This window comes from Crinia signifera, chromosome 11 (genome assembly GCF_055691185.1).
Source record: "Crinia signifera chromosome 11, ASM5569118v1, whole genome shotgun sequence".
Classification (NCBI taxonomy): Eukaryota; Metazoa; Chordata; class Amphibia; order Anura; family Myobatrachidae; genus Crinia; species Crinia signifera.
In genome coordinates this window covers 62891620-62917093 of record NC_139227.1, presented here as the reverse complement: position 1 = coordinate 62917093, position 25474 = coordinate 62891620, and the positions used below count along the sequence as shown (strand labels likewise).

The 25474-nt window shown below is 46.6% G+C and overlaps 1 protein-coding gene across 1 annotated transcript in view; it reads right to left on the bottom strand.

Moving 5' to 3' along the window:
- Positions 1–1955: 1955 nt before the first annotated feature.
- Positions 1956–25474, bottom strand: part of LOC146045222 (transmembrane protein 272-like) — a 96879-nt gene continuing 73360 nt past the window's right edge. The window contains exons 3-6 of the mRNA XM_083163936.1: positions 23482–23541; positions 23215–23391; positions 15246–15409; positions 1956–2283 (exon numbers count right to left, since the gene is read on the bottom strand). Coding sequence (XP_083020062.1) covers positions 2215–2283; positions 15246–15409; positions 23215–23391; positions 23482–23541 — 470 coding nt within the window. The 3' untranslated portion in view covers positions 1956–2214. The remainder of the gene's footprint in view (positions 2284–15245; positions 15410–23214; positions 23392–23481; positions 23542–25474) is intronic.

The following is a 25474-nucleotide window of genomic DNA, read 5'->3' as shown; positions in this document are numbered from 1 at the left end:
TTTGTGCTGTAAGGCGAATTTCTGACTTAAACGGTGAATCACCCTATTCAATGACCAGATGGCGAATACATTTCAAGGTTTTTTTCGCCATGATTCACCGAGTAGCAATCGCTATCTTTTTATGGTGAAGTGGAAGGTGAACTTTTAAAATAAAGTGTTTTGTTTTTTACAATTGGTGTCAGAAAATCTGGAATTTTATTCTGAGGAGGGGCATGCTATTTTTATTAATGTGCTGTAAGCACATGAATATATATTTAATAAAAAAAAAAATATATATATATTTTTTTTTTACACAGACCAGCCAGCAGGGGGCCGGAGCCGAGCCGCTCATTACATATTCATATATTCACTTCACCCGATCATTACATATGCATGATCGGGTGTAGTGACTATACCCGGTCCCCTGCTGGCACCCCGGGGGGCAGCCTGTGCTGCCTGGCACCCGGGGAGCCCACCTCCCCCCCACAAAGTTCTGGGGCAGGCAGGGAGACTTCCATCTCCCTGCCTGCCACCGTCCTCAGGCTCCCTGCGGTGTCCGCCGCAGGAGCTCAAATTCGCCGGTCAGGGGCAGCGAGCCCCTGACTTGTTGAATACCGGAGCCAGCGAGGCTCCGGAACGCAGCGAGCAGTGGCGAATGTGCAGCGAATCCTAAACAGGATTAGCTGCACATCGCCAGTATTCACATTGAATACTGCCCTTTGTCTAATGAATTCCTAAATACTAACACCAGATGGGACATTGGGTCCGATTCAGACATACAGATGGGGCCGGGCTCATCTTTGCAGGGGATGGCGATGGCGTCGCCATCGCCATTCCCTGCTCCCGCGCCATCTGTGTGTCGGAAGGGGACGCGCGCGCACGAGGTGCGCGCGCGTCCCCTTCCGACGGTGCTGCCCTCGGTCGCCCGGTGCCCACACCGGGCGCCCGCACCCCCCCACAGCCTCCTCGGGTCCCCCCAGCCCCACTCGAGCGGGAGGCGGACAGCCGGCCGCCCGGATACTGAGACGCACGTGCGTGGGGGACGCACGCGCGTCTCAGTCAGATGGCACGCCGTGTTGCTGGCGGATCGCCAGCAGCATGCTGCTGGCGATTCGCCAGCAAGCATAAGGCCTGCCCTATCTGTATTCGCTCAGCTGCAAATTTTAGCTCCAGCAATTATCGAACAAATGCGCTAGCTGTCTGTGTGAACAAAGCCAGCGATCGAAGGATAGTTATCACTGACGGCTGTTCGTAAGGTGATTAACAGGCAGGGGGTGTTTTTAGGTGGCACCACTGCATTTTCTGGGCATGCTGCCTAAAAGTGCAGGAGGCCCGGCGGTGGGGAGGGTGGACTGCTGATTCCAGCTGCAGCCTCCATCACCCCACGGTGATCGCAGCGCCGAGTAAGTGTAGACTTACTCAGTGGCTGCGAACAGGGGGTAGCGATCAGGTCTGAATCGGGCCCATTATTTCACAGGTAGGGCACCGAAAATATCTGGACCATTAACCCATTCAGTGGTACTCCCGAGAATTTTCCGGGTTGTGCTCCAGTACTCGGAAAATTCTCGGGATTGGCACTGTCTGCGCTGCTTAGTGCCAGGCAGCACAGCTGAGCCGAGTGCTGAGATGAGCGCAGTAATCCGTTTCAGCCGCTCACCACCTCCTTTCCCCTGGCTGTGTGTGGCGTGACCTTGCTAACGTCACGCTGCATACAGCCGGGTTATCGGGGGCAGGGCCGGGCAGTGGCTAATATAACGCACAGCAGCACTGCCCGGCCCTGGTAGACACAGCGGTGGAGTTTAAAAAAAAAAAAAAAAAACACTGAAAGGGTTAAATGATTATATACATTAAGTGCTGCCAATTAAAAAAATAACAGTGCCCCCTGTGGCTAAATTGTGTGGCCAAATTATCATGGAAAATGGGACAATGGCACAATATCTTTATGGCCTAACCAATCATTCACAAGCATCTCTCAGTCAAGGGACTAATGTTTCTTTATTCACAAAGAGCTCTATAAAATATATATATATATATATTTAAAACAATTGGTGTTACTTTATAATGTCCCTTTAATATGATGATAGAAATGCTTGCAACCTTGACAGAGGACACCAGCATCATGAAAGAAGCATCTAAATCCTATGAGCCAGGTGGTGGTGTCAGTGCGTCTCATTCTCTCATCAGCACCTCCATAATGACAGGGTTCCTCTGCTTGATTCCAAGTCAGGAAGTGTTTTATTTCAGAGCTTCTACATCCTCCGGTGAGGTGTTCCCAGCAGGAGCCTCTGCTGTTGTTTCTGATGCCTGAAACATAGCAGAATTGATATTACAATACAACTTGCTTATTCATGTAAATGATATGGAAACTATGTACCAAGTGACAATAGTACAGTGCCTATAATACCCAACTGCCCCGACCCATGGGAATAGCATAGGTTCTGTAATCACCACCCACTTAGCATTAAATATTAAATCCGTAAACAGATACCTTAATAAATATGCCTTCTTCTAGTTTTGCTTGACTCAGCATCCTGATATCAGAGGACATTGTAGAGTGCTGTATCAGAATTCCACATGGTGCCCAGCAATATACCTCTGCACAGAGTGTAGGTGCGAATTATATCAGGAAGCCGATATCAGAGATCCATTGACAGAAGTGCCCCCTTTACTATTCTTTCAACCCAACTGTTAATCCAAGTCTCGCTCATCCACAGTCTCATGCTTTGCATGACTGTGGGACAGCAGAAGACAAGGCAATAACAAACGGGTTCTAAGAACTATATTTATATTACATATGTGATACAGTAAAACTGATAAATAGCACACCTACTGTATATGTGCACCGCTCTGACAACAGCAACCATAAACATAATTGTTTACTATGGTACTTGTGTATTATCTGGGCGCCCGTTTTTTTAATCTTAAGTGATTGTACAACCAAAAATCGGTCACATCGCATGCGATGCGACTGGACCCGATTTTTAATTGTACAGGCACCCAGATGCCTGATTCCTGTATTAAATCCCCCCCGACCCGATTTTTGATGCCTCCCCATTGTTAACGCCACCCCACGATCAACGCCAACCCGAAGCGTGGCGAGCGAGGGCGAGCCCGCGAGGGACGGCGGTATGATTCCTCCAACCTTTTCATACCCCCACTATCCACGTCGGCGTGGTGTTGATTTTGTATAGTGTGGCGAGCCACCGAGCCCGAAGCATGGCGAGCGGACGCGCATTACTTCACATGTATTCCACGTCCCCGCGCAGGGGCTCGCTGCGCTCGCCACGCTTCGGGCTCGTATTCCACGTCCGCTCGCCACGCTTCGGGCTCGGTGGCTCGCTGCGCTCACCACACTAAATAAAATCAACTGCATGCCAACGTGGATAGTTGAGGTATGAAAAGGTCGGAGGACGCGTACTGCAGCCCCTCGTGGGCTCGCTGCGCTCGCCACGCTTCGGGTTGGCGTTGATCGTGAGTGGCATTAACAATGGGGGGGGGGGGTATTTGACCTAATAATTAACCATCAGTGTGGGTATACAATTAAAAATGGGGTCTGGGGGGGCATTTAACATTCCAATGTAAAAATCAGATCGGTCGCGTCGCATTGTAATGGCATGCGATGCAACCGATCTTTTCATTGTACAGGGAACGTCCAAAAACCCCGAAAATCGGGTCCCATCGCGTCTCATCGCATGCCTTAGTTAGTGGCATGCGATGAAAAAATCGGGCGCCCAGATATTACACAAGTACCTTTAATATATATATATATATATATATATATATATATATATATATATTAATATATTAGAGAGGAGCGGGTCCGGTTCTCTGAGATCCGAACCCACCCGAACATTGCGATCGGAGGCGGGATCCGAGCAGACTCGGGAGTTCCCGCCGGACCGAAAACGAGGCAAAACGTCATCATCGCGCTGTCGGATTCTCGTGGGATCTGGATTCTATATAAGCCCCGCCATCTTTACTCCAGCATAGGAGAGGGAAGAGGGTGGTTATGCTCTGTGCTGTGCTATAATAATAATATATTATTTTGTTTGCTGCTGCTCACTCGATAAGGGTCTGCAGGGGCTGCTGTACACAAGTCTAGTGTACAGGGGCTGCAGTGGCCAGTGTACAAGGGGCTGTACAGGGGCTGTGTTCAGTGTGACAGGGCTTGTGTTCAGTGTGACAGGGCTTGTGTCCAGTGTGACAGGGCTTGTGTCCAGTGTGACAGGGCTGTGTCCAGTGTGACAGGGGTTGGGTCCAGTGTACAGGGGCTGTGTATGGGGGTTGTGTCCAGTGTGACAGGGCCTGTGTCCAGTGTGACAGGGCCTGTGTACAGGGGTTGTGTCCAGTGTACATGGGCTGTGTACAGGGGCAGTGTCCAGTGTCCAGGGGCAGTGTCGCGTGTCCAGGGGCTGTGTCCAGAGGCTGTGTCCAGGGTGACGGGCTGTGTCCAGTGTCCAGTGTGACGGCTGTGTCCAGTGTACAGGAGCTGTGTCCAGGGGCGTTGGCCAGAGGCTGTGTCCATTGTCCAGGGGCTGAGTCCAGGGTGACGGGCTGTGTCCAGTGTCCGGGGGTAGTGTCCAGTGTGACGGCTGTGTCCAATGTACAGGAGCTGTGTCCAGGGGCGGTGTCCAGAGGCTGTGTCCATTGTCCAGAGGCTGTGTCCAGGGTGACGGGCTGTGTCCAGTGTACAGGAGCTGTGTCCAGGGGCGGTGCCCAAAGGTTGTGTCCAATGTCCAGGGGCTGTGTTCAGGGGCTGTGTCCAGGGTGACGAGCTGTGTCCAGTGTACAGGGGCAGTGTCCAGTGTGACGGCTGTGTCCAGTGTACAGGGGCAGTGTCCAGGGTGACGGGCTGTGTCCAGGGGCAGTGTACAGTGTGACGGCTGTGTCCAGTGTACAGGAGCTGTGTCCAGGGGCGGTATCCAGAGGCTGTGTCCATTGTCCAGGGGCTGTGTCCAGGGTGATGGGCTGTGTCCAGGGTGATGGGCTGTGTCCAGTGTCCAGGGGCAGTGTCCAGTGTGACGGCTGTGTCCAGTGTACAGGAGCTGTGTCCAGGGGCGGTGTCCAAAGGTTGTGTCCATTGTCCAGGGGCTGTGTTCAGGGGCTGTGTCCAGGGTGACGGGCTGTGTCCAGTGTACAGGGGCAGTGTCCAGGGGCAGTGTCCATTGTGACAGCTGTGTCCAGTGTACAGGGGCAGTGTCCAGGGTGATGGGTTGTGTCCAGGGGCAGTGTCCAGTGTGACGGCTGTGTCCAGTGTACAGCAGCTGTGTCCAGGGGCGGTGTCCAGAGGCTGTGTCCATTGTCCAGGGGCTGTGTCCAGGGTGACGGGCTGTGTCCAGTGTACAGGGGCAGTGTCCAGTGTGACGGCTGTGTCCAGTGTACAGGAGCTGTGTCCAGGGGCGGTGTCCATTGTCTGGGGGCTGAGTCCAGTGTGACAGGCTGTGTCCAGTGTAAAGTAAGAAAAATAAATAAAAGTAATAAATAAAATAAAAACACATATTTGGAGGATGATGGAGGAGGAAATAGTGTGAGATCAGCAACCTGATAGAAGTGCTGAAGCTGCTACCACCAGTCATGACAAGGCCGATGGTCAAAGGCCTAGAGGCCATGTGAAATCAAAGCAGAAATGTCATTTTACAAAGGTCCATAAAAAATCCAAACAGGTAAAGTTACCTACAGAGAAGCATAAAATTGGCAATATGCCATTCACCACACGCAGTGGGAAGGAAAGGATAAGGCCTTGGCCTTTGTTTCTGACTGATGGTACAGCGTCTCAGAATGATGGTAGCCCTTCTGGTAGTACAATCAAACAAAGGAAACTTATTAAGAAGACAAAGGCGAGTTCACAAATGTCACAAATCCCAGAGGAGAGTCGAAGTGTGTCGATGCCATATGTGAGCCGGACCTTTCAAATACTGTATATGAAGAGGAGGTTCATTCCACCATTTGCGTGCCCTCTGCAAGTGTGTGGAAGAGCATCCCCAGTCAAGATGCTGACCTGGTTATTGAGGATGCTTGTGAGGAACTGGATGAGGATGTGGGTTCTGTTGGTGTAGCTGGCAGACAGAAGGATGTGGATGATGACGATGTTGAGGATGATGTTGTTTGTTTCAAGGCACCGACGGAGACAGTTGTCCGGGGAAAAAGCCCATTCTCATGCCAGAGCAAAAGACAAAAAAAATCCATGTATGTAAAACCTATGTATGGAATTATTTCTACCCAAATCCGGAAAACAACTGTCAAGCCGTGTGTAGCGTTTGAAAAGCAATTGTAAGTAGAGGTAAGGACGTGCAGCACCTTGGGACCTCCTCACTGTTACGTCACTTGCAGCGCATCCATCAGAAGTTTTTGTCAAAAGAAACTGTGAACAAACATGTAGCAGCCTGCCCAGTGTCACCGTCCTGCTCCCCTGTCTCTTTTAGCTCCAAGGGCCTGCAATCTCCTCAAACACCTGCATCATCCACATACTCATCGATTATCGGATTGGGAAGTAGTCCTGCACCCAATGTCATGATCCTGACTGAATCCTCTCCTATCCTGGATTCCTCAGAAGCATCCTTAAGAGCTACACCTGTTGCTTCTGCTGCTGCTGCTGGTGCTGCTTCCAGGAAGGGGACCAGGAATGGTAGTCCTGATCAGTTAACCAAGCAACTGACTGTAAAACAATCCTTTGCAAGGGGGATGAAGTATGCCAGCCGTCACTCCGTTGCACAGTGTATTACTGACCCCTAAACAACTATGTTGGTATTAGACGTGCGTCCAGTATCCGCAATTAATACTGTGGGTTTTACCCAGTTGCTTGAGGTCCTGTGTCCCCTGTACCAAATTCCATCTAGGTTCCTCTTCTCCAGGAAGGCAATACCCAGACTGTACACGGACATTAAAAAGCTGTCCGGACTGTCCACTTAACCACGGATATGTGGACAAGTGGAACAGGGAAAACTAAAGACTACATGACTGCCCACTTGTCATTCAGAGGCAGGCTACTCTGTGTATCACCGGTTTCAGTAACAGGCACACAGCTGAAAACCTCCTAGAAAAACTATGGGAAGTCATTGCGCAATGACTTACCCCACTTAGACTCTCTTCGGGATTTGTGGTATCAGACAATGCCACCAATATTGTGAGTGCATTACATCTGGGCAAATTCCAACATGCCCCATGTTTTGCTCACACAATAAATTTGGTGGTGCAACATTTCTTGAAAAATGACAGGGGTGTTCAAGAGATGTTGGCAGTTGTCCGGAAAATTTGTGGAGATTTTCGCCATTCTGCAAGTGCGTGCAGGAGATTGCAACACTTGCAAGAAATGCTAAATTTGCCCTGCCATCAGCTGAAGCAAGAGGTGGTCACGAGGTGGAATTCCACTCTTCCGCGGATGGAGGAGCAGCAAAAGGCCATCCAAAGCTACACCTCGACCTATGACATAGGGAGAGGAACAGGAATGCACCTGAGTCAAGCTCAGTGGAGAATAATTTCGGTGTTGTGCAAGATCCTGAAGCCCTTCAAGGTTGCTACACGCGAAGTTAGTTCTGACACTGCCAGCTTGAGTCAGGTCATTCCCTTAATAGGCCTTTTGCAAAAGCAGTTGGAGATATTGAAGGAGGAGTTGAAGCAGAGTGAATCTGCTAAATATGTAGGACTAGTAGATCACGCCCTTAATTCACTTTGCAAGGATCCAAGGGTCATCGATCTCTTAAAATCAGATCATTATATGTTGGCGACAATACTGGATCCACGACAATACTGGAACCTAGGTTTAAGTCTTACATTGTGTGTTTGTTACCAATGGGCACAAATCTGCAGAGGTGCAAAGACCTCTTGATCCAAAAATTGTCAGCTGAAGCAGAATGTGGCAGGCACACAACTCCTTCTTCAGTTTCTCCCACTGGGGTTGTAAGGAAAAAAACTAAATTTTCCTAAGAGACCCACTGCTATTCAGTCCGGAAATATATTTGACATCTGGTCCGGACTGAAGGAGCTTCCTACCATAATGGACATGTCTACTGCTACTGCCTATGATGCTATCACAATTGAAAGAATGGTGGATGATTACTTTTGCGATACTGTCCATTCTATTATTGGCAAGAAAAAAAGGCAGTGTGGCGGACTTTGCACAAACTGGCTTTGCTTTATTTAAGTTGCCCACCCAGTGTATATTCTGAGAGAGTCTTCAGCGCAGCTGGGAACCTTGTTAGCGATCGGCGTAGGAGGTTACTTCCACAAAATGTGGAGAAGATGATGTTCATAAAAATTAATTTCAAATTCCAACAACTGGACCTCCTTCACCAGCACTTTCGTCCTAATACACACAGTCCTCCTGTATTGGTTGATTCCAGCGATGACAAATTGTGTGTGAAGAGGATGAGGGTGAGGAATCGGATGCTGAGGGTGACATCTTGCAAAACCAGTTTGTGCACTGCCCATTGCCAGCTTGTTTTGTGGGGGCCCAAACAAACCAATAATTTCAGCCACATGTGACAGTCCCTGCTGCTAAAGTCCCTGTCGCTGAAATGATTGGTTTGTTAAACTGTGCATGTCCTGTATACAACATAAGGCTGGGTGGGAGGGCCCGAGGACAATTTCATCTTGCACCTCTTTGTATTTTTTGCTCTTTGGAGCATTTCTCTTTTTTTGGGGTAGTTTATTAAACTGCCACCCTGTCTGCCCCTGCAGTGCCGCTCTGCTTCCAAGATGTGACGCTTGATAGAGTCTATCAAGTATAATTTGTCATATACAAAGTTAAGTTCTTAGTGAGAGAGGTATAGTTAGCATCAGGTGGCATGGTTGGACCTGAGTTGCTTTGCATTGTAAACAGGTAACCTGGGACGAGTGACCCGGGTCCTGTTCAGCTCCAAGTGCTGCCTCCCCCGCCTCCCGATGATGTTCCGCCTCTCTGCTACGTCCCCCAATGGTGTCGGCATAAGCAGAGTCACTGTGGGGGATCTTGCATTGCAAATGCTGGGTTACGCCCTCGGTGGACCAGTGTCCAAATCCCGGGTGAGAGCGGATGTGAAAGTGGTATAAGAAAAATCTGTGCAATGACTAACCATAGAAGAGAAGGTATTCCCTTGAAACAACAACATTTTGGACTTCTAAAATGAAAACATTTTTATTTAGAAGAGCCTCTAAAAGGTGATTAACCTGTGAATACAAAACTTTTTTTATTATTATTTCACTAGGTATCATGAGAATATATCGCATTTAGAAATAAAATATATTTTTGGTTGAAAATTTTTAACCATAATATTTCTGTTCTCACTAGAAATTTTATGTGAGATTAATAAAAGTTATGTTAAATAAAAGTCCTTCTTTCTGCAAATAAAAAAATAGTCTTTTCTCTTCACATGAATGTTCTAACTGTAGGGAGCACCATCCACCTATTGTTTTTGTCTCAAAATAGAGGAATAAATCCCATTGGGTTTGGTTAAAAGTGCATTAATAACCTTCCACTATTTCCTAGCCTTTTGATAAAGGATAGATTCTGGGGGGAGCGAATCCTGTGCAGAATTCACTTGATTTTTGTGATGTACCAACAGGCAGAGTCTAATAGGGTGAATGTCAGTAAAAGTGCACAGGGCAGGCTATGATGCCAGTGAAGGCCAGGTGAAAGGTGGAGGGGCCACAAATATATAACTTTATTAGGGATCCTTGAAATAATAATCCAGGATGTGACCATCATCATTACTATCTGTTACATGTCATTACACGTTATTTGTTGGTATCATCTAGCATAATGCTCCCTAATTCTGAAGTTAGATAGTTGGATCCTGGTGTGCTCTAAAACAGGGTTGCTGACCCTCCCAGGATTACTGGGAGTCTCCCGAAAATTGGGTCCCCCTCCCGGCCCCCCCGGAAGGGTGGGCAACACTCCTGGAATCAGGGGGACCCCCACCGAGCCCCCCGATCGCGGCATTTAAATGCCGCAATCCGCGGGTCTCAGAGGAGGGGGCGGGGCTAAAATGACACACTCGTGTCTTTTAGCCCCGCCCCCTCCATGGAGATCAGTGATTGCGTCTATTTCCTGTAATGGGGACGGGGCTTAATGATGGCACAGTCAAGCCCCGCCCCCTCCTGAACGGGTAATGAAAGTCTCCTCTCCGGGCTTCTCCCGGAGAGGAGCATTTGAAAGTCGGCAACCCTGCTCTAAAAGGAGATGAAGCCTTGCAGCATGATCCCCCCTCCCTACACTATATAGATTCTGTGTGTAAGCGCAAGGCATCTATTCAGTGATCACCAGCTACTATGCAGACCAGGGGTGATCGCAGGCTTTCCTGATGTGTTGTCCAAATAGAGGGACTGTCCCTCTGTAATCTGGACAGTTGGAAGGGATGATACTGTATTGGTGATTTTAAAGACCCAATGTGCGAATGCCTACAGGGACTATAACAGTCGGCGAGGCATTAGCACACAGCGGGGCAGGTAGTGGGAGGGCAGGGGGCTGTCGCTTGGGGACACCCAGTGTTTCCTGTGCGTGCCCACAACCTGTATGGGTCGGGCGTCTAACGTCTTATGAAGTCAGACTGACTTTTATATGTGAGCGGTGAAAACTCATTCGATGGTCGGCGACCATCAAATGATTTTTCGCCTGTACACCTGCATGCTAATGGATGTGTCAGCGTACATGCTGGTGCGCCATTTGGTTCGCTCGCTACCCAGTGGCGTTTATCCACTTGCTAAGCAGCGATAGAGTGCTGCTTAGTGAGCAGGTCGTAATCAGGCGCTTTGTTCAGTCTATAAATTCCACTCATGTTTCCCGCTGGTCATAAATTCAGGAAGCCAGCTGTACTATAGGTGTATTTCCAGTGCACCCTTTCGTACTCATTCAATGTTAAATACGGCTGGGATCAGCTGTTTGGCTGATTTACTATCAGCTGAATTCCGCTGATTTGCCGTTTTTACAAACTGCAACTTTTAGGCAAATTCTTCTGTATGGATGAGTTCAGCCATACAGTATATGACCATGAGTTCTATAGTGTTTGGCTCATTTACTAAAATTCGTACTGCTGAATTCATCTGGGAATTCAGCAGACATTACGAATGGAAAATGCACCACATTTTCCATCCATTTTGTGCTGAAGCCTGCTCGAATTAGTCAGATCCCTGTAGGCTTCTCTGATTAAAAATGTGAAAAAATAAATAATAAAAAAAAAACTGGGTGGGGGTCATCCCCTACGAGTATAACCAGTCCCAGGCTCTTTGAGCCGGTGCTGGTTGAAGAAATACGGGGGGACAAAGAAAATAGGGGTCCCCCATATCTTTATAACCAGCACCAGGCTTTAACAGCCAGCGGTGTCATGCCACAGCCGGAAGAAACTTTTTATACAAGTTCACCCATGACAACTGACCCCAATAAAGGGGTCCCCCCTCCAGGGCACCCTCAGCACAGGCTGAATCCCGAGGCTGTCCTCTGCACCCCTGTGCAGGGCGTTGGGCTTGTAATGTAAAAAAAAGGCATTGGTTTTGTAGTAGAACTACAAGCCTCAGCAAGCCTACCCCCGTATGCTGGGATGTGGTAAACCAAAAGTCCCAGCATGCAGGGCATTAATGGGCCCACTGGGACTTGTAGTCCCACCATGGACCCATCACCCAAATAAAACACACACACGATTAAAGTATATTTTTATTACACGCACCATACATACATACATACATACTTATCCTGTCTTGACACGTAGGGTCGGTCTACTTCTCCTGTAGAATCCAAAGGGTACCTGTGAAAAAAATTATACTCACCATCCCTCTGGCATATATCACTTCTTCTTTGATCCATGTACTGTAGGCATCCAGGGGTTGAAAAAAAATCTGTAAAATCCCGACACCAAACGGACTGAGGAGTTGCAAGTGTGTTACACTTGCAGCTCCTCCCTGAGAATGAATGAATTCCCTCAGTTTATCCAGAGCAGGCTCCGGGTGCACCTGATAGGCTGTGTGCGGTTCCTTAGACGCAAATGTTATGAATTTAGTATGTTCGTCTATGGCCGATTCCCACCATAGGACCTATGTTAAAACTCCAGGTATTTTTCCCCCTGTATTTCTGAAACCACTTCTGTCTCAAAGAGCCCAGGGGGGAGATTCTCTAAATAAGAAATGCGGTAAAAACCCCGTTATCCGGGTTTTTACCGCATTTTGCGATGCCCCATAGAAGCCAATGGGCTTTTACCGCATCCCTCCGCCGCCCCGCAACGATCCCCCACCACCCCGCATCGCCCCCTCACCTGTGTCCGGGCAGCACAGAGCAGTGCTGCCCGGACCTGTGACCTCCTCCCTGCACTGATCCTCTTCCCTGCAAGAGCTGTCCTTTGCCTTAATTATCGCATATGTTACAACATATGCGATAATTAAAATTGCGAAGACAGGCGAAGGGGGGGCGGAGATTCTTAGAGAATCTCCCCCCAGGGCTGGTTACATTTTTTACACAGTGAAGCATGCTTCTTGGTCACCTGCCAAATACGAATGACTTCACAATCTGAAAATACGAATCCTGAGAGTTTGTCAGCTTAGTAAATTTGCCGAATTCTCAGGCTGATCACGGTCGTACCCGTTTGTACTGCGGGTCAGCTGTGATTGGCAATTTTAGCATATTTTCCCCTGTATAGGGTCCCAAACACTACAACGATGGAATTTCCCTTGAACTCCCCGGGAATGATTCTATCCGATTTTGTACCTTGATGTCATTTTTGCATAAGATATATCTCATGCGATTGATCAAGCTGAGATAAATTGCATGCACTATATGTTATGGCATACAATTGTACCATAAGATATATCCGATGGGCTGGATTAGTGGGCTAGAGGGACTGGAAACGTCAGTCAAACTTCATGCGAAATATATCAAAATGCAAATAGCACTCCTTTTCCATCTGATTCCGATAAATCACTGGTGCATTACGACCGATCTAGGGGCTCCTATGCGACACAGGACTATGCATCAGATTGTATTGGATTGAAAACACAAACTATTTAATACTTTTCAAACAATATATTGACCCAAAACATCATAATCGGATGAAATCGTGCAAAGTCATCTTTTGTGTATGTGGTTCTTAAGTTTGAAGTTGAAGAGTGTTATTGTGATACTGTACATTGTTTATTTCATAGACAATTATTATATATAAGGCACTCTCATCACTAGTGGACACATGATAACCATTTCTTATTGTTTTTAACATTTGATTGCTTGATGTTTGTTTAACAGATAATAATTCACTTACAGTATGCATCTAATTGGCTGCTATATCTCGAATGGTGTGCACAAAGGGCTGTAAAAGTAATTAGATCTGATGTATATGACTGGTTTAATCTTCTTGATTGGTGTTTGATGTCCATGTTACAGGTTTCGACTTTGCAGCTGCCATGCCTTTTTAGTTTCATGTTCCTGAGTGTTACAGTTTCTTTAGTTTTGCATGAATTACTACCAGCCAGGGCCGGATTTTGGTGTCAGGCCGCTTTTAGGCACAACATTTTTGGTGGACCCCCCCACTATTTTAACATGACCTAATGGTCTAGAGTAAAATGCTTCCCCTCCCTCCCACTGGCTAATGCACTTACTCCAGGCAGTGAAGGTGAGGCAACAGGGATGTCAGAGACCGGGGCCAGAGCCGCAGCCTTCTCGGAAGCCGCTGGCTGGGCCTGTTGGGACAGCTGGTGTGCAAGATAAGGAGTCCAAATACATGGCATGGCCGAGTATGAAGAGGGCACCGGCGGTTAACGCCACAACAGCGGGGGCCTCACTCAGGTAGCTGGCTAGGCTCAGCAGGGGGCCCCAGGCTGGGGCCCCCTGCATGTGAAGAGTCTCTACAGGGGCAGGAAAGCAGCATCCAGGAGATATCATCTGCCCAGGCCAGCAGAGGAAATGCAGTGAGAGAGGAGGCCAGGCCAGGGTAGCTTGCACTCATGTAAACGGATGAAGAGAGATGTGTTCTGGGCACCAGGAGGGACTTATACTACACCGTCTTCCATTACCTGGTCACAGCTTGCTGCCTGTGTAGCCCCTAGGCCGTGCCTCATGGGCCTAGTCACAAATCCGGCCCTGCTTTCAGCCTGAGGAAGTGGTTGGGCGATCACAAAATGCATTGCCTGTTATAGCGCTGAGGAGATTCACATATATTACAGTAAGAATCCTTTTTTTCACTCCGTTATATTTTTGTTTTTATGTTTTTTTGTATTCTTTTTTTAATTTATAATAAAAAATATATATAACTTGGTTATTTATTGCACAGCAATCTCTATCAGACTGTTCTCATCAGTCCATAATCACATTCTCAGCATCTGATTGGTATAACCATACACATTATGTTTCTATAATCCCTTTTGGTACTCTTTACCTAGAACGGCGCCCATTGCGGGCATCGCATGTACATCACATGCCATTATAATGGCATGCGATGCGACCGATGCGATGCCCGCGATTTTACATAGAAATGCATGTTGAAATGTAAATCGCGTCGGTCGCATCGCATGCGGCCAAAAAACGCATGCGATGCGACCAACGCGATTATACATAGGGAACAATGTTAAATGGCCCACAGACCCAAAATAGCCACCCTGAAGTGTGAAATGGCCTCCCCAATTGTTAACGCCACCCCACGATCAACGTCAACCCGAAGCGTGGCGAGCGCAGCAAGCCCGTGAGGGGCGGTGGTACGCGTCCTCTGACCTTTTCATACCCCCACTATCCACGTCGGCGTGGAGGTGAGAATAGAAAGTGTGGCGAGCGCAGCGAGCCCGAAGCGTGGCAAGGGGACGCGGATAAATGTGAAGCCCGCGAGGGGACGCGGATACCTGTGAAGGTATCCGCGTGTGCTCGCCACGCTTCGGGCTCAGTGGCTCGCTGCGCTCGCCACACTTTCTATTCTCGACTCCGCGCCGACGTGGATAGTGGGGGTATGAAAAAGTCGGAGGACGCGGGCTCGCTGCGCTCGCCGCGCTTTGGGTTGACGTTGATCGTGGGGTGGCGTTAACAATTGGGGGGGCCATTTCACACTTCAGGGTGGCTATTTGGGGGTCTGTGGGCCATTTAACATTGTTCCCTATGTAAAATCGCGGTAATCGCGTCGGTCACATCGCATGCGTTTTTTTGGCCGCATGCGATGTGACCGACGCAATTTTTTACCTTGCGATGCCTAAGATCAAAATCGTGGGCGCCGTTCTAGGTAAAGAGTACCTCCCTTTCCTTAAATATATTCATCGAGATAAACATAAATAATTTGCCACCATACAAATAAAGAGCTAGGACATTTCTATATAAAAAAAAGCCTACTTACCATTAAACCCAGACAACCTGCACAACATGTGCATAGGCAAATAACTGCAACAAGGAACGCTAAAAATATGTACTCGAAGATCAGGATTCCAAATGCAAATTTATAAACCAGATCATTACAACGTCTTGGATTGTCCTGGTAGATTCTAAACACCCAGACACTACCTGGGAAGCAAAAAGGAAAAAAGGGTCTTAAAGAATACAGACATTTATTTTTACATATAATTATATTATAGTGATATAAAAGTGTTTGCTACAGTACATTATTTATGTTGTGAATCAAATTTGAGGAAGGTTGTTGGGGAGGTCCATTATTCTTAAAGGTTTAATTTATGGAGCATTTTAATAAAAGTTTAAACAAAAACTAATTGAATACATTTATGGGTAAGGTGAAAATTGTGGCTGATGTACATTTCGGCTAAAATTTATCTTTAACTTTTTAGTTTTTTTTTTCCATTTTGCAAAACTTGTTTTTAGTTTAGCTTTTGCAAAACTAATCATTGGCAATCAGATATTTAGATTTGGAAATGGATCGTGGCGCTCTGAACCCAAATGGCCGGCTGCTAAGTCGAGTGATCCCAAACTCTAGAATTGATGCTGATAGTATTGGCCAGCGCTCAGGCACTACAAATAAATGATATATGGTACCCTTAGTGTAACCTGTTTGTTGGAAATTAATGGGTCTGTGAAACAAAACATGGGGTGAAAAAAACGTATTTATTTGTACAGAGGGACACACAGATGTGGTCTGTGTGTGCAGTGCCGTTCCCGGCCGGGAAGACAGATGGTAGGGCACAGTGGGATGCACTGGCGGTCCTTTGGGGTATAATGATACTGCGGTGGTGGGAATGGTGGGGCGGTGGTGGAAGTGGTGGGGGGGGGAGCGGGGAAATGCGGGGGGGGGGGTAGGTAGGTGATATCAATGTGGACTATGCAAACAGAAAAGTCTCGGACAAAAGTAAATGGTGGAGAGTCAAATGGCATCCTGGACAGGGCCGCCAAGAGAAATCCTGGGCCCCGGTACAACAACTTCCTGGGGCCCGCACGGACGGAGCTCCCGCACACTCTGCGGACCCGTTGTTACGCCACTGCTTCCAAGGTGGATACATGTACAAAAATTTACACTGTAATGCCTATTACACGTCACACACCCATTACATATTATACCACATGCCATAATGCTCATTACACGCTATGCCACACACTGTAATGCTCATTGCATATTAAGGGGTTAACATGCTCTGCCAGGGGTTAACATTCTCTGCCAGGGATTAACCTGTCTGACCTGATTTACATGCTCTGCCAGGGGTTAACATGCTCTGCCAGGGGTTACATGCTCTTTGCAAAGGATTTACACATACCCTCCAACATGGCCCATTCCATTAGTTACAAAATGCTCTGTTCCTGGACTTCCCTGCCAGTGGCAGTTACAGATGTGAGCCTGCAGCACAGTCCAATATTCAAAAAGGGGGGGTCATACAGTATATACTGCCACCCCAAGCATCACTGTCCTGGACTCACTGGCAGTTGATGTGACTGCCCCTCTTTGAATTTTGGACTGTGCTGGAGTCCAACCTCTGTAACTACCACTGGCAGGGAAGTCCAGGAACAGAGTATTTTGTACCTAATGGAATGGGTCATGTTGGGGGTACTTGCCACCAAATTAAAAAAAACCTGTGTGTCCAGACCAGGGCCCCCCTGACAGGCCCGGGTAAATTGTACCTGCTCCCCCCCTCTCTCGGGACCCCTGGCCCTGGAGGATGGAAACCAGCGGGTGGGTAAAGGAAGGTAAGTAACAAGACATTGGTTCCCCCGGCACACTGAATAGTTTTAGCAACCAATCTTGAACACTACATGATAATAAAATTCAGAGATATTGGTTACATATACCTGCGCAGGTGTATGACATGCCCCCAAGCCGCGTCAAGGCTTCTCTGTATATTGGGGGTCCCTAGCGCTATATCTAGGTGCAGGGTGTGGCACCCCAAAAACTATCATAAGCTAGGAGGCCCAGTGCGGCATGCCAGTGAGATACTAAGTGTTAATAATTAGTGATAGGAAGCCAAAGCTATATATATAAGGAGAGAGATAAATGAAATGTAATTAAAATAAGAGATAGATAGTGTTAGTGAGGGAAAAGTGTTAATAGAATGTAAGGGCATGCCACACTAAAGCCACCCAGCCCAACCAGTCCAGGGGCACCGCACCCCACACCACTGTTACCCTAAATTGGGTCTACAATTAGTCAGCAAGGAGCCACATGATAATGGCTTCGGCTTCCTATCACTAATTATTAACACTTAGTATCTCACTGGCATGCCGCACTGGGCCTCCTAGCTTATGATAGTTTTTGGGGTGCCACACCCTGCACCTAGATATAGCGCTAGGGACCCCCAATATACAGAGAAGCCTTGACGCGGCTTGGGGGCATGTCATACACCTGCGCAGGTATATGTAACCAATATCTCTGAATTATATTATCATGTAGTGTTCAAGATTGGTTGCTAAAACTATTCAGTGTGCCGGGGGAACCAATGTCTTGTTACTTACTAAGTATTAACCCCTCCCTTGCATGCACCTGAAAAGTTTTACTGAACTAATTTGAGCATCTACCACTATCTGTATGGGTCAAGGAAGGTGTCAGGGTGTCGTCGAGGGCTGGCGTCCCAAACACCTTCGGCGGTGCACCGTGCAAGTACCTGATACCCGATGGTTCTTCTATCGTCTGGAAGGTCCCTCGATGTTGTCCACAGTCTGGAGATAGCGCCGGCATCTGCTGTGGGTGATGACGCCAGCCCTCGACGACACCCTGGCACCTTCCTTGACCCACCCGCTGGTTTCCATCCTCCAGGACGCCATTTGACTCTCCACCATTGACTTTTGTCCGGGACTTTTCTGTGGGCATAGTCCACATTGATATCACCTACCTACCCCCCACCCACATTTCTCCGCTCCCCCCCCACCACATCCACCGCCGCCCCACCATTCCCACCACCGCAGTATCATTATACCCCAGAGGACCGCCAGTGCATCCCACTGTGCCCTACCATCTGCCTTCCCGGCCGGGAATGGCACTGCACACATAGACCACATCTGTGTGTCCCTCTGTACAAATAAATACTGTTTTTTCACCCCATGTTTTGTTTCACAGACCCATTCATTTCCAACACACAGGTTACACTAAGGGTACCATATATCATTTATTTGTAGTGCCTGAGCGCTGGTCAATACTATCAGCATCAATCAGATATTTAGATTAACTGTTTTGCAAATCTAGGGCAAAATGTTACTGATACGCAGGGCTGATTTGTACTGGACACGGAAGCCACAGAGGTACAGGACCTCTAACTAACGAAAGATTATCAAGACTTGGAAAGTGGAGTAGCCGACCAATCAATCAGCTTCAAACTGTTATAGCAAAGACTGTGCTAGATTAATGACAGAAGCTGATTTTTTGCTCTGGGAAGCTTTATCTCTTACCACTTTATCTCTTACCAATGTTTGATACATCTTTCACTCTTTTTCTTATAACATAGTGGGCCTGATTCAGTACCGCTTGCTAAACTTAATGCCACGATGCCCGCCCCTTCTCCACCTCTGAATCCAATTCGACCCTGTCTGATCACTGATGAATCAAGCACAGTACATGAGGTTCGAGCTGAGCCATGCAGCTACAGTAGTTAAATGTGTCCCAATGTCTACATTCAGGATGATTGAATGAAGCCATAGAACTTCTTGATTGGTAAAAATTAGATGGTTAGATAACTTAATTGGCATTTATCTGTTGGATTATAGCAGAGTCTATTTTATATCTGGTACAGGGAAAATGGATGAAGCAGTGAAAATAGTGATGAAGTGGGCCAGTGGGGAAGTTGTCCATGCCAATCAATCAGCTTTGCGATTACATTTGTCAAATTAATGAAATACGATTATAAGTAGCAGTGGGGCAGGTTGCCATGGCAACTTCACTGGCTTACTTCTTCACTCTTTTCACTGCTTCATAATCTACTACAAAATTAGTAATGGAAATTGGAAACGTATATTAAATGAGTTCTTACTATTATTTGGGCATTAATGTTTAATATAACATTACAGTGTGTGGGTCATGGGGTCGACAGTAATAAGGTCGACAGTCAATAGATCAACCACTATTGATATGCCATACTGTACGTCGACACATGGAAATGTTGACTTACCTTAAGTCGACATGGTCAAAAGGTCAACACAAGCAATATGTCAACATGAAAGAGGTTGACATGAGTTTTCACACTTTTTGGGTGTCTATGTCAACATAGGTCAACATGGACATCGTATAAGTGTACCATGCCCCCCCGCTTCTGTTAGGATTCTGGAGGGTACCGCCAAACCTGACCCCTAACTCTGTTGCCTCTCCTTGTGGTTGACGGACACGTGCGGTGCTAGTCTTAACCTATAACAACCGCATTCGAAGAAGCTGGTTATGCCAGCTCCAACCCCGATATTGCCCGGCCTTACATGAGACAACGTGTCCGCCAAGGTGTGGAGAGTGCAAGAGGAAAGCTGACTAAAGAGACACACAGTATAGGACACCCCCAGAGTCTACAAAAATGCGGGTGCAACAATGCACTAAGGTAACAAATAACAAATACAAAAACAAATACAAGCCCAGACTACTGCACAAAAGAAGGAATGGCCCCTAGAGGGCAACCAGACCCCCAGTGCGAGCTGCTGCAACAATACAGAGATGGTACCGTACAAAATAATAATAAAAGAAGCAGCTGCAGGGAGAAGCCATGAAGCCATGGGGGGGGGGATGCTCTTACATCCGCGCCCCCTTACCGCTGCCCATCGCCGGTTACCGCAAACATACTTATCGCACATGATCTAACATATGTTATAATTATCACAAAAGACAGCTCACGTTATGAGCTGTCTTTTGCATTGACCCTCCGATGAGCGGCGGGTCCCGGTGGCTCCCCCCTCCCTCTCTTACCCGGCTGCTGCCTGCTGCTGCTGCGGAAGGGGGGGGGGGCTGGCTTTCCTCCTCCCTGCACCCGGAAGAGGATGTACAGTGCAGGGAGGAGGAGGTCACAGGTCCGGGCAGCACAGCACTGTGCTGCCCGGACACAGGTGAGGGGGGTCGATGCGGGGTGGCGAGGGGTCGCGGTAGAAGCCCATAAGCTTCTATGGGGCATCGCCAGATTTTTCTGGCGATTTCCCCCCCCCCGTCGCGGTTACCCGGCGGGGGATGCTTAGAGCATCCCAAAATACGGCAAAAACCTGATAACGTGGTTTTTACCGTATTTTTAGTTTAGAGAATCTCCCCCATTGACTTATCTGTAATGATGGAATTACAGTAGACAGATCTCAGGAGGCTGCAGCGCAGGCAGGCAGGACTGCTGACCGGGACCAGGAACTTGGACACCGTAGCACAGGCAAGGCTTTGGGGCTCAGGACGCTCGGCAGGAGGACTTGCTGGGGTACACAGGGCAGTATCCAGGCTATGACAGAACTAGACAAGGCTAACAAGCAGCTACTGTAGGACAGAATACTGACTAGACTTAAACAGAACTAAAACTGAACTATAACTGGCAGGGTCTGCATGCTGAGAACCTAAACCTAAGAACTAAATAACCTTGCATGCAGCCACACATAAGAAGCAGGGTATGCATGCAACCCAGGGAGCTGGATCCACAAAACCTGGAGTACAGATCCAGGGAAAACATGCAAGCTACAAAGGGAAAAAGGGGGGTATGCTCCCAGTTGTTCTCCCCACAACAACTGGGAGCATACCCCCCTTTTTCCCTTTGGGAGTCAACTTCTGGAACAAGTGAGAAAAATTGTCTAATGCTATACTGATATTCCCATTTTTACGCAACATATCAGGCTGTACACCATTATTGATTATTCGTGTTTATTATATTGGGCTGAGTATCAGCCATATTAATGTGTTTATTATATGCAATTGCTTTTTTTATATGAAACATCACAGTCTTTTATCAGTAATAAATAATTTGTAATACCCAATTGGTCATATCGTTCTATCTGAGCGCTCCACCATTTTATATATTGTTCGTTTCTTTCTTCTTTTGGGGGCTGACCTCCCCACGGTGGTAGCAGCTTGCCAAATCACTCACCTCAAAGCGCCTGTTGCATTATTCCACCTAGGTGGCATAATAGATACTAGCATTGAAGAGGTAGATCAACAAAATGGGCCCGATTTTAAAAGCTGTCAGGCCCGTTTTGCCGTGAACGACCGCGATCCCGGCCGGATCACCACAATCCACGGGCATTTACATAGTTACATGTACGGCCGTTTACATAGTTTTTAACCAATAAATGTTTATCCAACCTTATTTTAAACGTATTTATAGTGTCTGCCGACACCACTTCTCCAGGAAGAGAGTTCCAAAGTTTGACTGCTCTGACTGTAAAGAATTTTTTCTTCTAGATGAACAAAATCTTTTTTCTTCTAATCTAAACTCGTGCCCTCGCGTCCTAGATTCCTTTCTAGTAGAAAAAAGGGTGTTTGACAGTTCCTTATATTGGCCCCTAATATATTTATACATGTTGAGCATATCCCCCCTTAAACGTCTTTTCTCTAGTGTAAATAGTCCCAAATTGTTTAATCTTTCCTCGTAGCTTAAATTCTCCATTCCCCTAATAAGCTTTGTTGCTCTTTTTTGGATTTTTTCTAATTCTATGATGTCCTTTTTATAGTGCGGGGCCCAGAACTGCCCTGCGTATTCGAGGTGCGGTCTAACCAATGATTTGTACAGAGGCATAATTACTTTTGAGTCCCTAGTTTCCATGCCCCTTTTAATACATGCAAAAATTTTGTTGGCCTTTTTTGTTGCTATATTACATTGAGCACTACACCCCAGTTGGTTGTCTATTTGGACTCCTAGATCCTTTTCGAGTACTGAATTACCCAATTCATCCCCGCTTAGGTTATAACTAGCACACTGGTTAATTCTCCCAAGGTGCATGACCTTGCATTTGTCCACATTGAACCTCATCTTCCATTTTTTTGCCCACTCATCTAGATTGTCAAGATCATTTTGAAGCGTGGTGACATCTTCTGATGATTTAATAACTCTGCTTGGTTTTGTATCATCCGCAAAGATGGATACATTGCTGAGTAACCCCATCCCAATATTGTTAATAAAAATGTTAAACAAAATGGGCCCAAGAACCGAACCCTGTGGCACTCCACTTAGTACGGGTATCATATTTGATACGGCACTGTTCACGACCACTCTTTGTTCTCTATTATGCGGACACACCCCCTTTTTGATGATCGGCACCGTGAGATTTGCGGTCGAGCAAAACAAAAATGGGCCAGGGTCACTGCTGTTGGAACGGACCGACAGTCGTGACCCGGGATAGAATACCCCTTTAATCTTTGTATATTGAATCAAATTATTGTGTTTTATGTAATTTGTAAACTAAAGCCATGATACGTAAAGTCTTCATATATAATCTGTGAGGAAATTTATTAAAGCTTGTAAAGAATGAAGTGGATAAAGATAAAGTACTAGCCAATTAGCTCCTAGCTGTCATTTTTCCCCTCCAGTCTCTCATTTTACAGTCTACTAATTCAGGGCAACTTTAAGAATATAGGCATAGGAGGCCCGTGTGCAACTCTCTAGACGGTAGCACTGTCAACTATGAGTACAAGGTTCTCCCAATGCAATTTTCTCAGTGATTTTATTTGCTGCACTTGCGCAAAACACTAGCAAAATGGCCGCTGTGACATTTTCCAGGTGATTTTTGCAGCACAACTGCTGCTGCCGACACGGGTAAGTATTAAAATAAAAAGTGCGGTTTGGGCCCATCTGGACCCTGAGGGCCCGTGTGCACCATGCATACTGTACCCATTATAAATACACCAGTGTACTTAATATATACAATGGCAATGTCAGTTATATTATTCTCTGTAAATGTTATTCACTGGCAAAAATTCAAACCCCAAATCTCCTCATATTTACCTGCAATGAACCAGCAAAAGGAGAAAATGGCCATAATGCTCTCTATGGCATATGCTAGCTTGTCTCTCACCAGCTTTAGTGGAAGGAGTGCAAATGCCACCAAATGAAAGACCCCTGCCACAATCAGGTAGATTGGGATTTTTGGCTCTACTGGACAGTTGTCAACATGCATGGAACCTGTAAAAAGAAAGTTCCAAAGATTACAACACAAAAATGTATTTACTTATCACAATAAATAATATTGCTCTATAATCTATAGAGTCTTACCTATAATGACCATTGCAAGACTGAGAGCCGTCCACAGTAATACAGTAAATATCTGTGAGCCTGAAATAAAATACAAATATTTATGTAATTGAAAGTCTTAACAATTAGCCCAAGGATTAGTACAATAAACATGGCTGCTTTTGAGGAGTGCAAATGGGTCAGTTACCAGTGGCCTGGGTAAGGGGGGCTCTGAACACCCTTGTGCCCCCATTAAACATCCCCTGCAGTATTCACCACTGATGTCGCCCCCTCACCTCCAGCATATCCCTAGTCTAACTAAAACAAACATTCACATAAGTTCTTTTTAGCTATGATAAAAATAAAATAATTTAAAACAAACATCAATGTGCAAAATTACATGTTGCTGTATCCTGTCACTGTGTTGTGACCATAGCAATACCTACGGTTGTCTCACCCAAATATCTAAATATGGAGCACTGTCACTGAGACGAAAGGGACTTGTTTGAATCATAAGTTTTAAATTACCAGGCAAGAGTAGTATACTACATTATATACAGTCTGGTCCATAAATATTGGGACATCAACACAATTCTCATATTTTGGGCTCTGTACACCACCACAATGGATTTGAAATGAATCAGACAAGATGTGCTTTATCTGCAGACTTTCAGCTTTAATTTGAGGCTATTTACATCCAAATCAGGTGAACAGTGTAGGAATTAAAACGGTTTCTAAATGTGCCCCATTCCGACGGTGCCCTCTGCCGCCCTCTGTCGCCCGCTGCAGCTCCCCGACATCCGCTGCAGCTGCCCCCAGCTCCCCCCTAAGGCTGGCCATCTCCCTGAAACAGAGACGGGCAGGGAAAGTACTCCCCACCGCCGTGTTGAAGGGGACGTACGAGCGTGCGTGTGAGACGCTGGCGCGTTTATGTCAGATGTAGGGCCTCTCCGCCGGTGATTCTGGCGATTGGCACCACTGGCTGAGAGGTCCATCTGTATTTATTAAATTAAATCAAATATATCAGGGGCCAATATAAGGAACTGTCAAGCACCCTTTTTTATGCTAAACAGGAATCTAGGACACGAGGGCACGAGTTTAGATTAGAAGAAAAAAGATTTTGTTCATCTAGAACAAAACATTTCTTTACAGTCAGAACAGTCAAACTTTGGAACTCTCCTCCTGAAGAAGTGGTGTCGGCTGACACTATAAATATGTTTAAAATAAGGTTGGATAAACATTTATTGGTTAAAAACATCCACGGGTATGGATAAGTAACAATCTGTCTTTAAAATATCAGAACATACTATACAACAAGGGATTAGCTACTATAAACATAGGTTGAACTAGATGGACGCAAGTCTTTATTCAGCCTCACCTACTATGTAACTATGTAAATTGTATAACCATTATAACATGATAACACATGAAAACGGTATTACTTACTGAGCGTAAGGGAGGGATCGCTGTGTCACCAGGATAGTATCAGAGAAAGGGATTCGAATGGTAAATTCTTTCAAAAATCCCTTTTTCTCTTTCAACCTATCCTGGTGACACAGCTCAACCTTGGGACGTTCAAGAGCCGGTCCTTTGGGAGGGTATGCTCAGGTCTGCAGTTCTAATCACTGCTCACCCGAATGATGCGTGAAAATGTGAACAGATGACCAAATGGCAGCCCACCCTACTTGTTCTGCCGCAGCCCCGTGACGCACCGCCCAAGAGGCAGCAACCGACTCGGTGGTATGAGCCCTGATTTTGAAAAGGCACTGGTCTGCCAACTTTGGTATAGGCCAAAGCAATTACCAACCTCAATCACTGAGCAATGGTCTGCTTAGAAGCAGGCAATCCCTTTTTTTTGTGTACATCATACAAACCAATCAAGAATCAGTTTTACTGAGTTCCTTCACTCTGTCCACATAAATGCGCGAACATCATCCAAATTTTTAATTCTGTCCCTTTTCCTGGTGTCCTCCGGGGAACTGAACACCGGAAGAACCATTTCTTGGTTTAAATGAAACGAAGAAATAACTTTTGG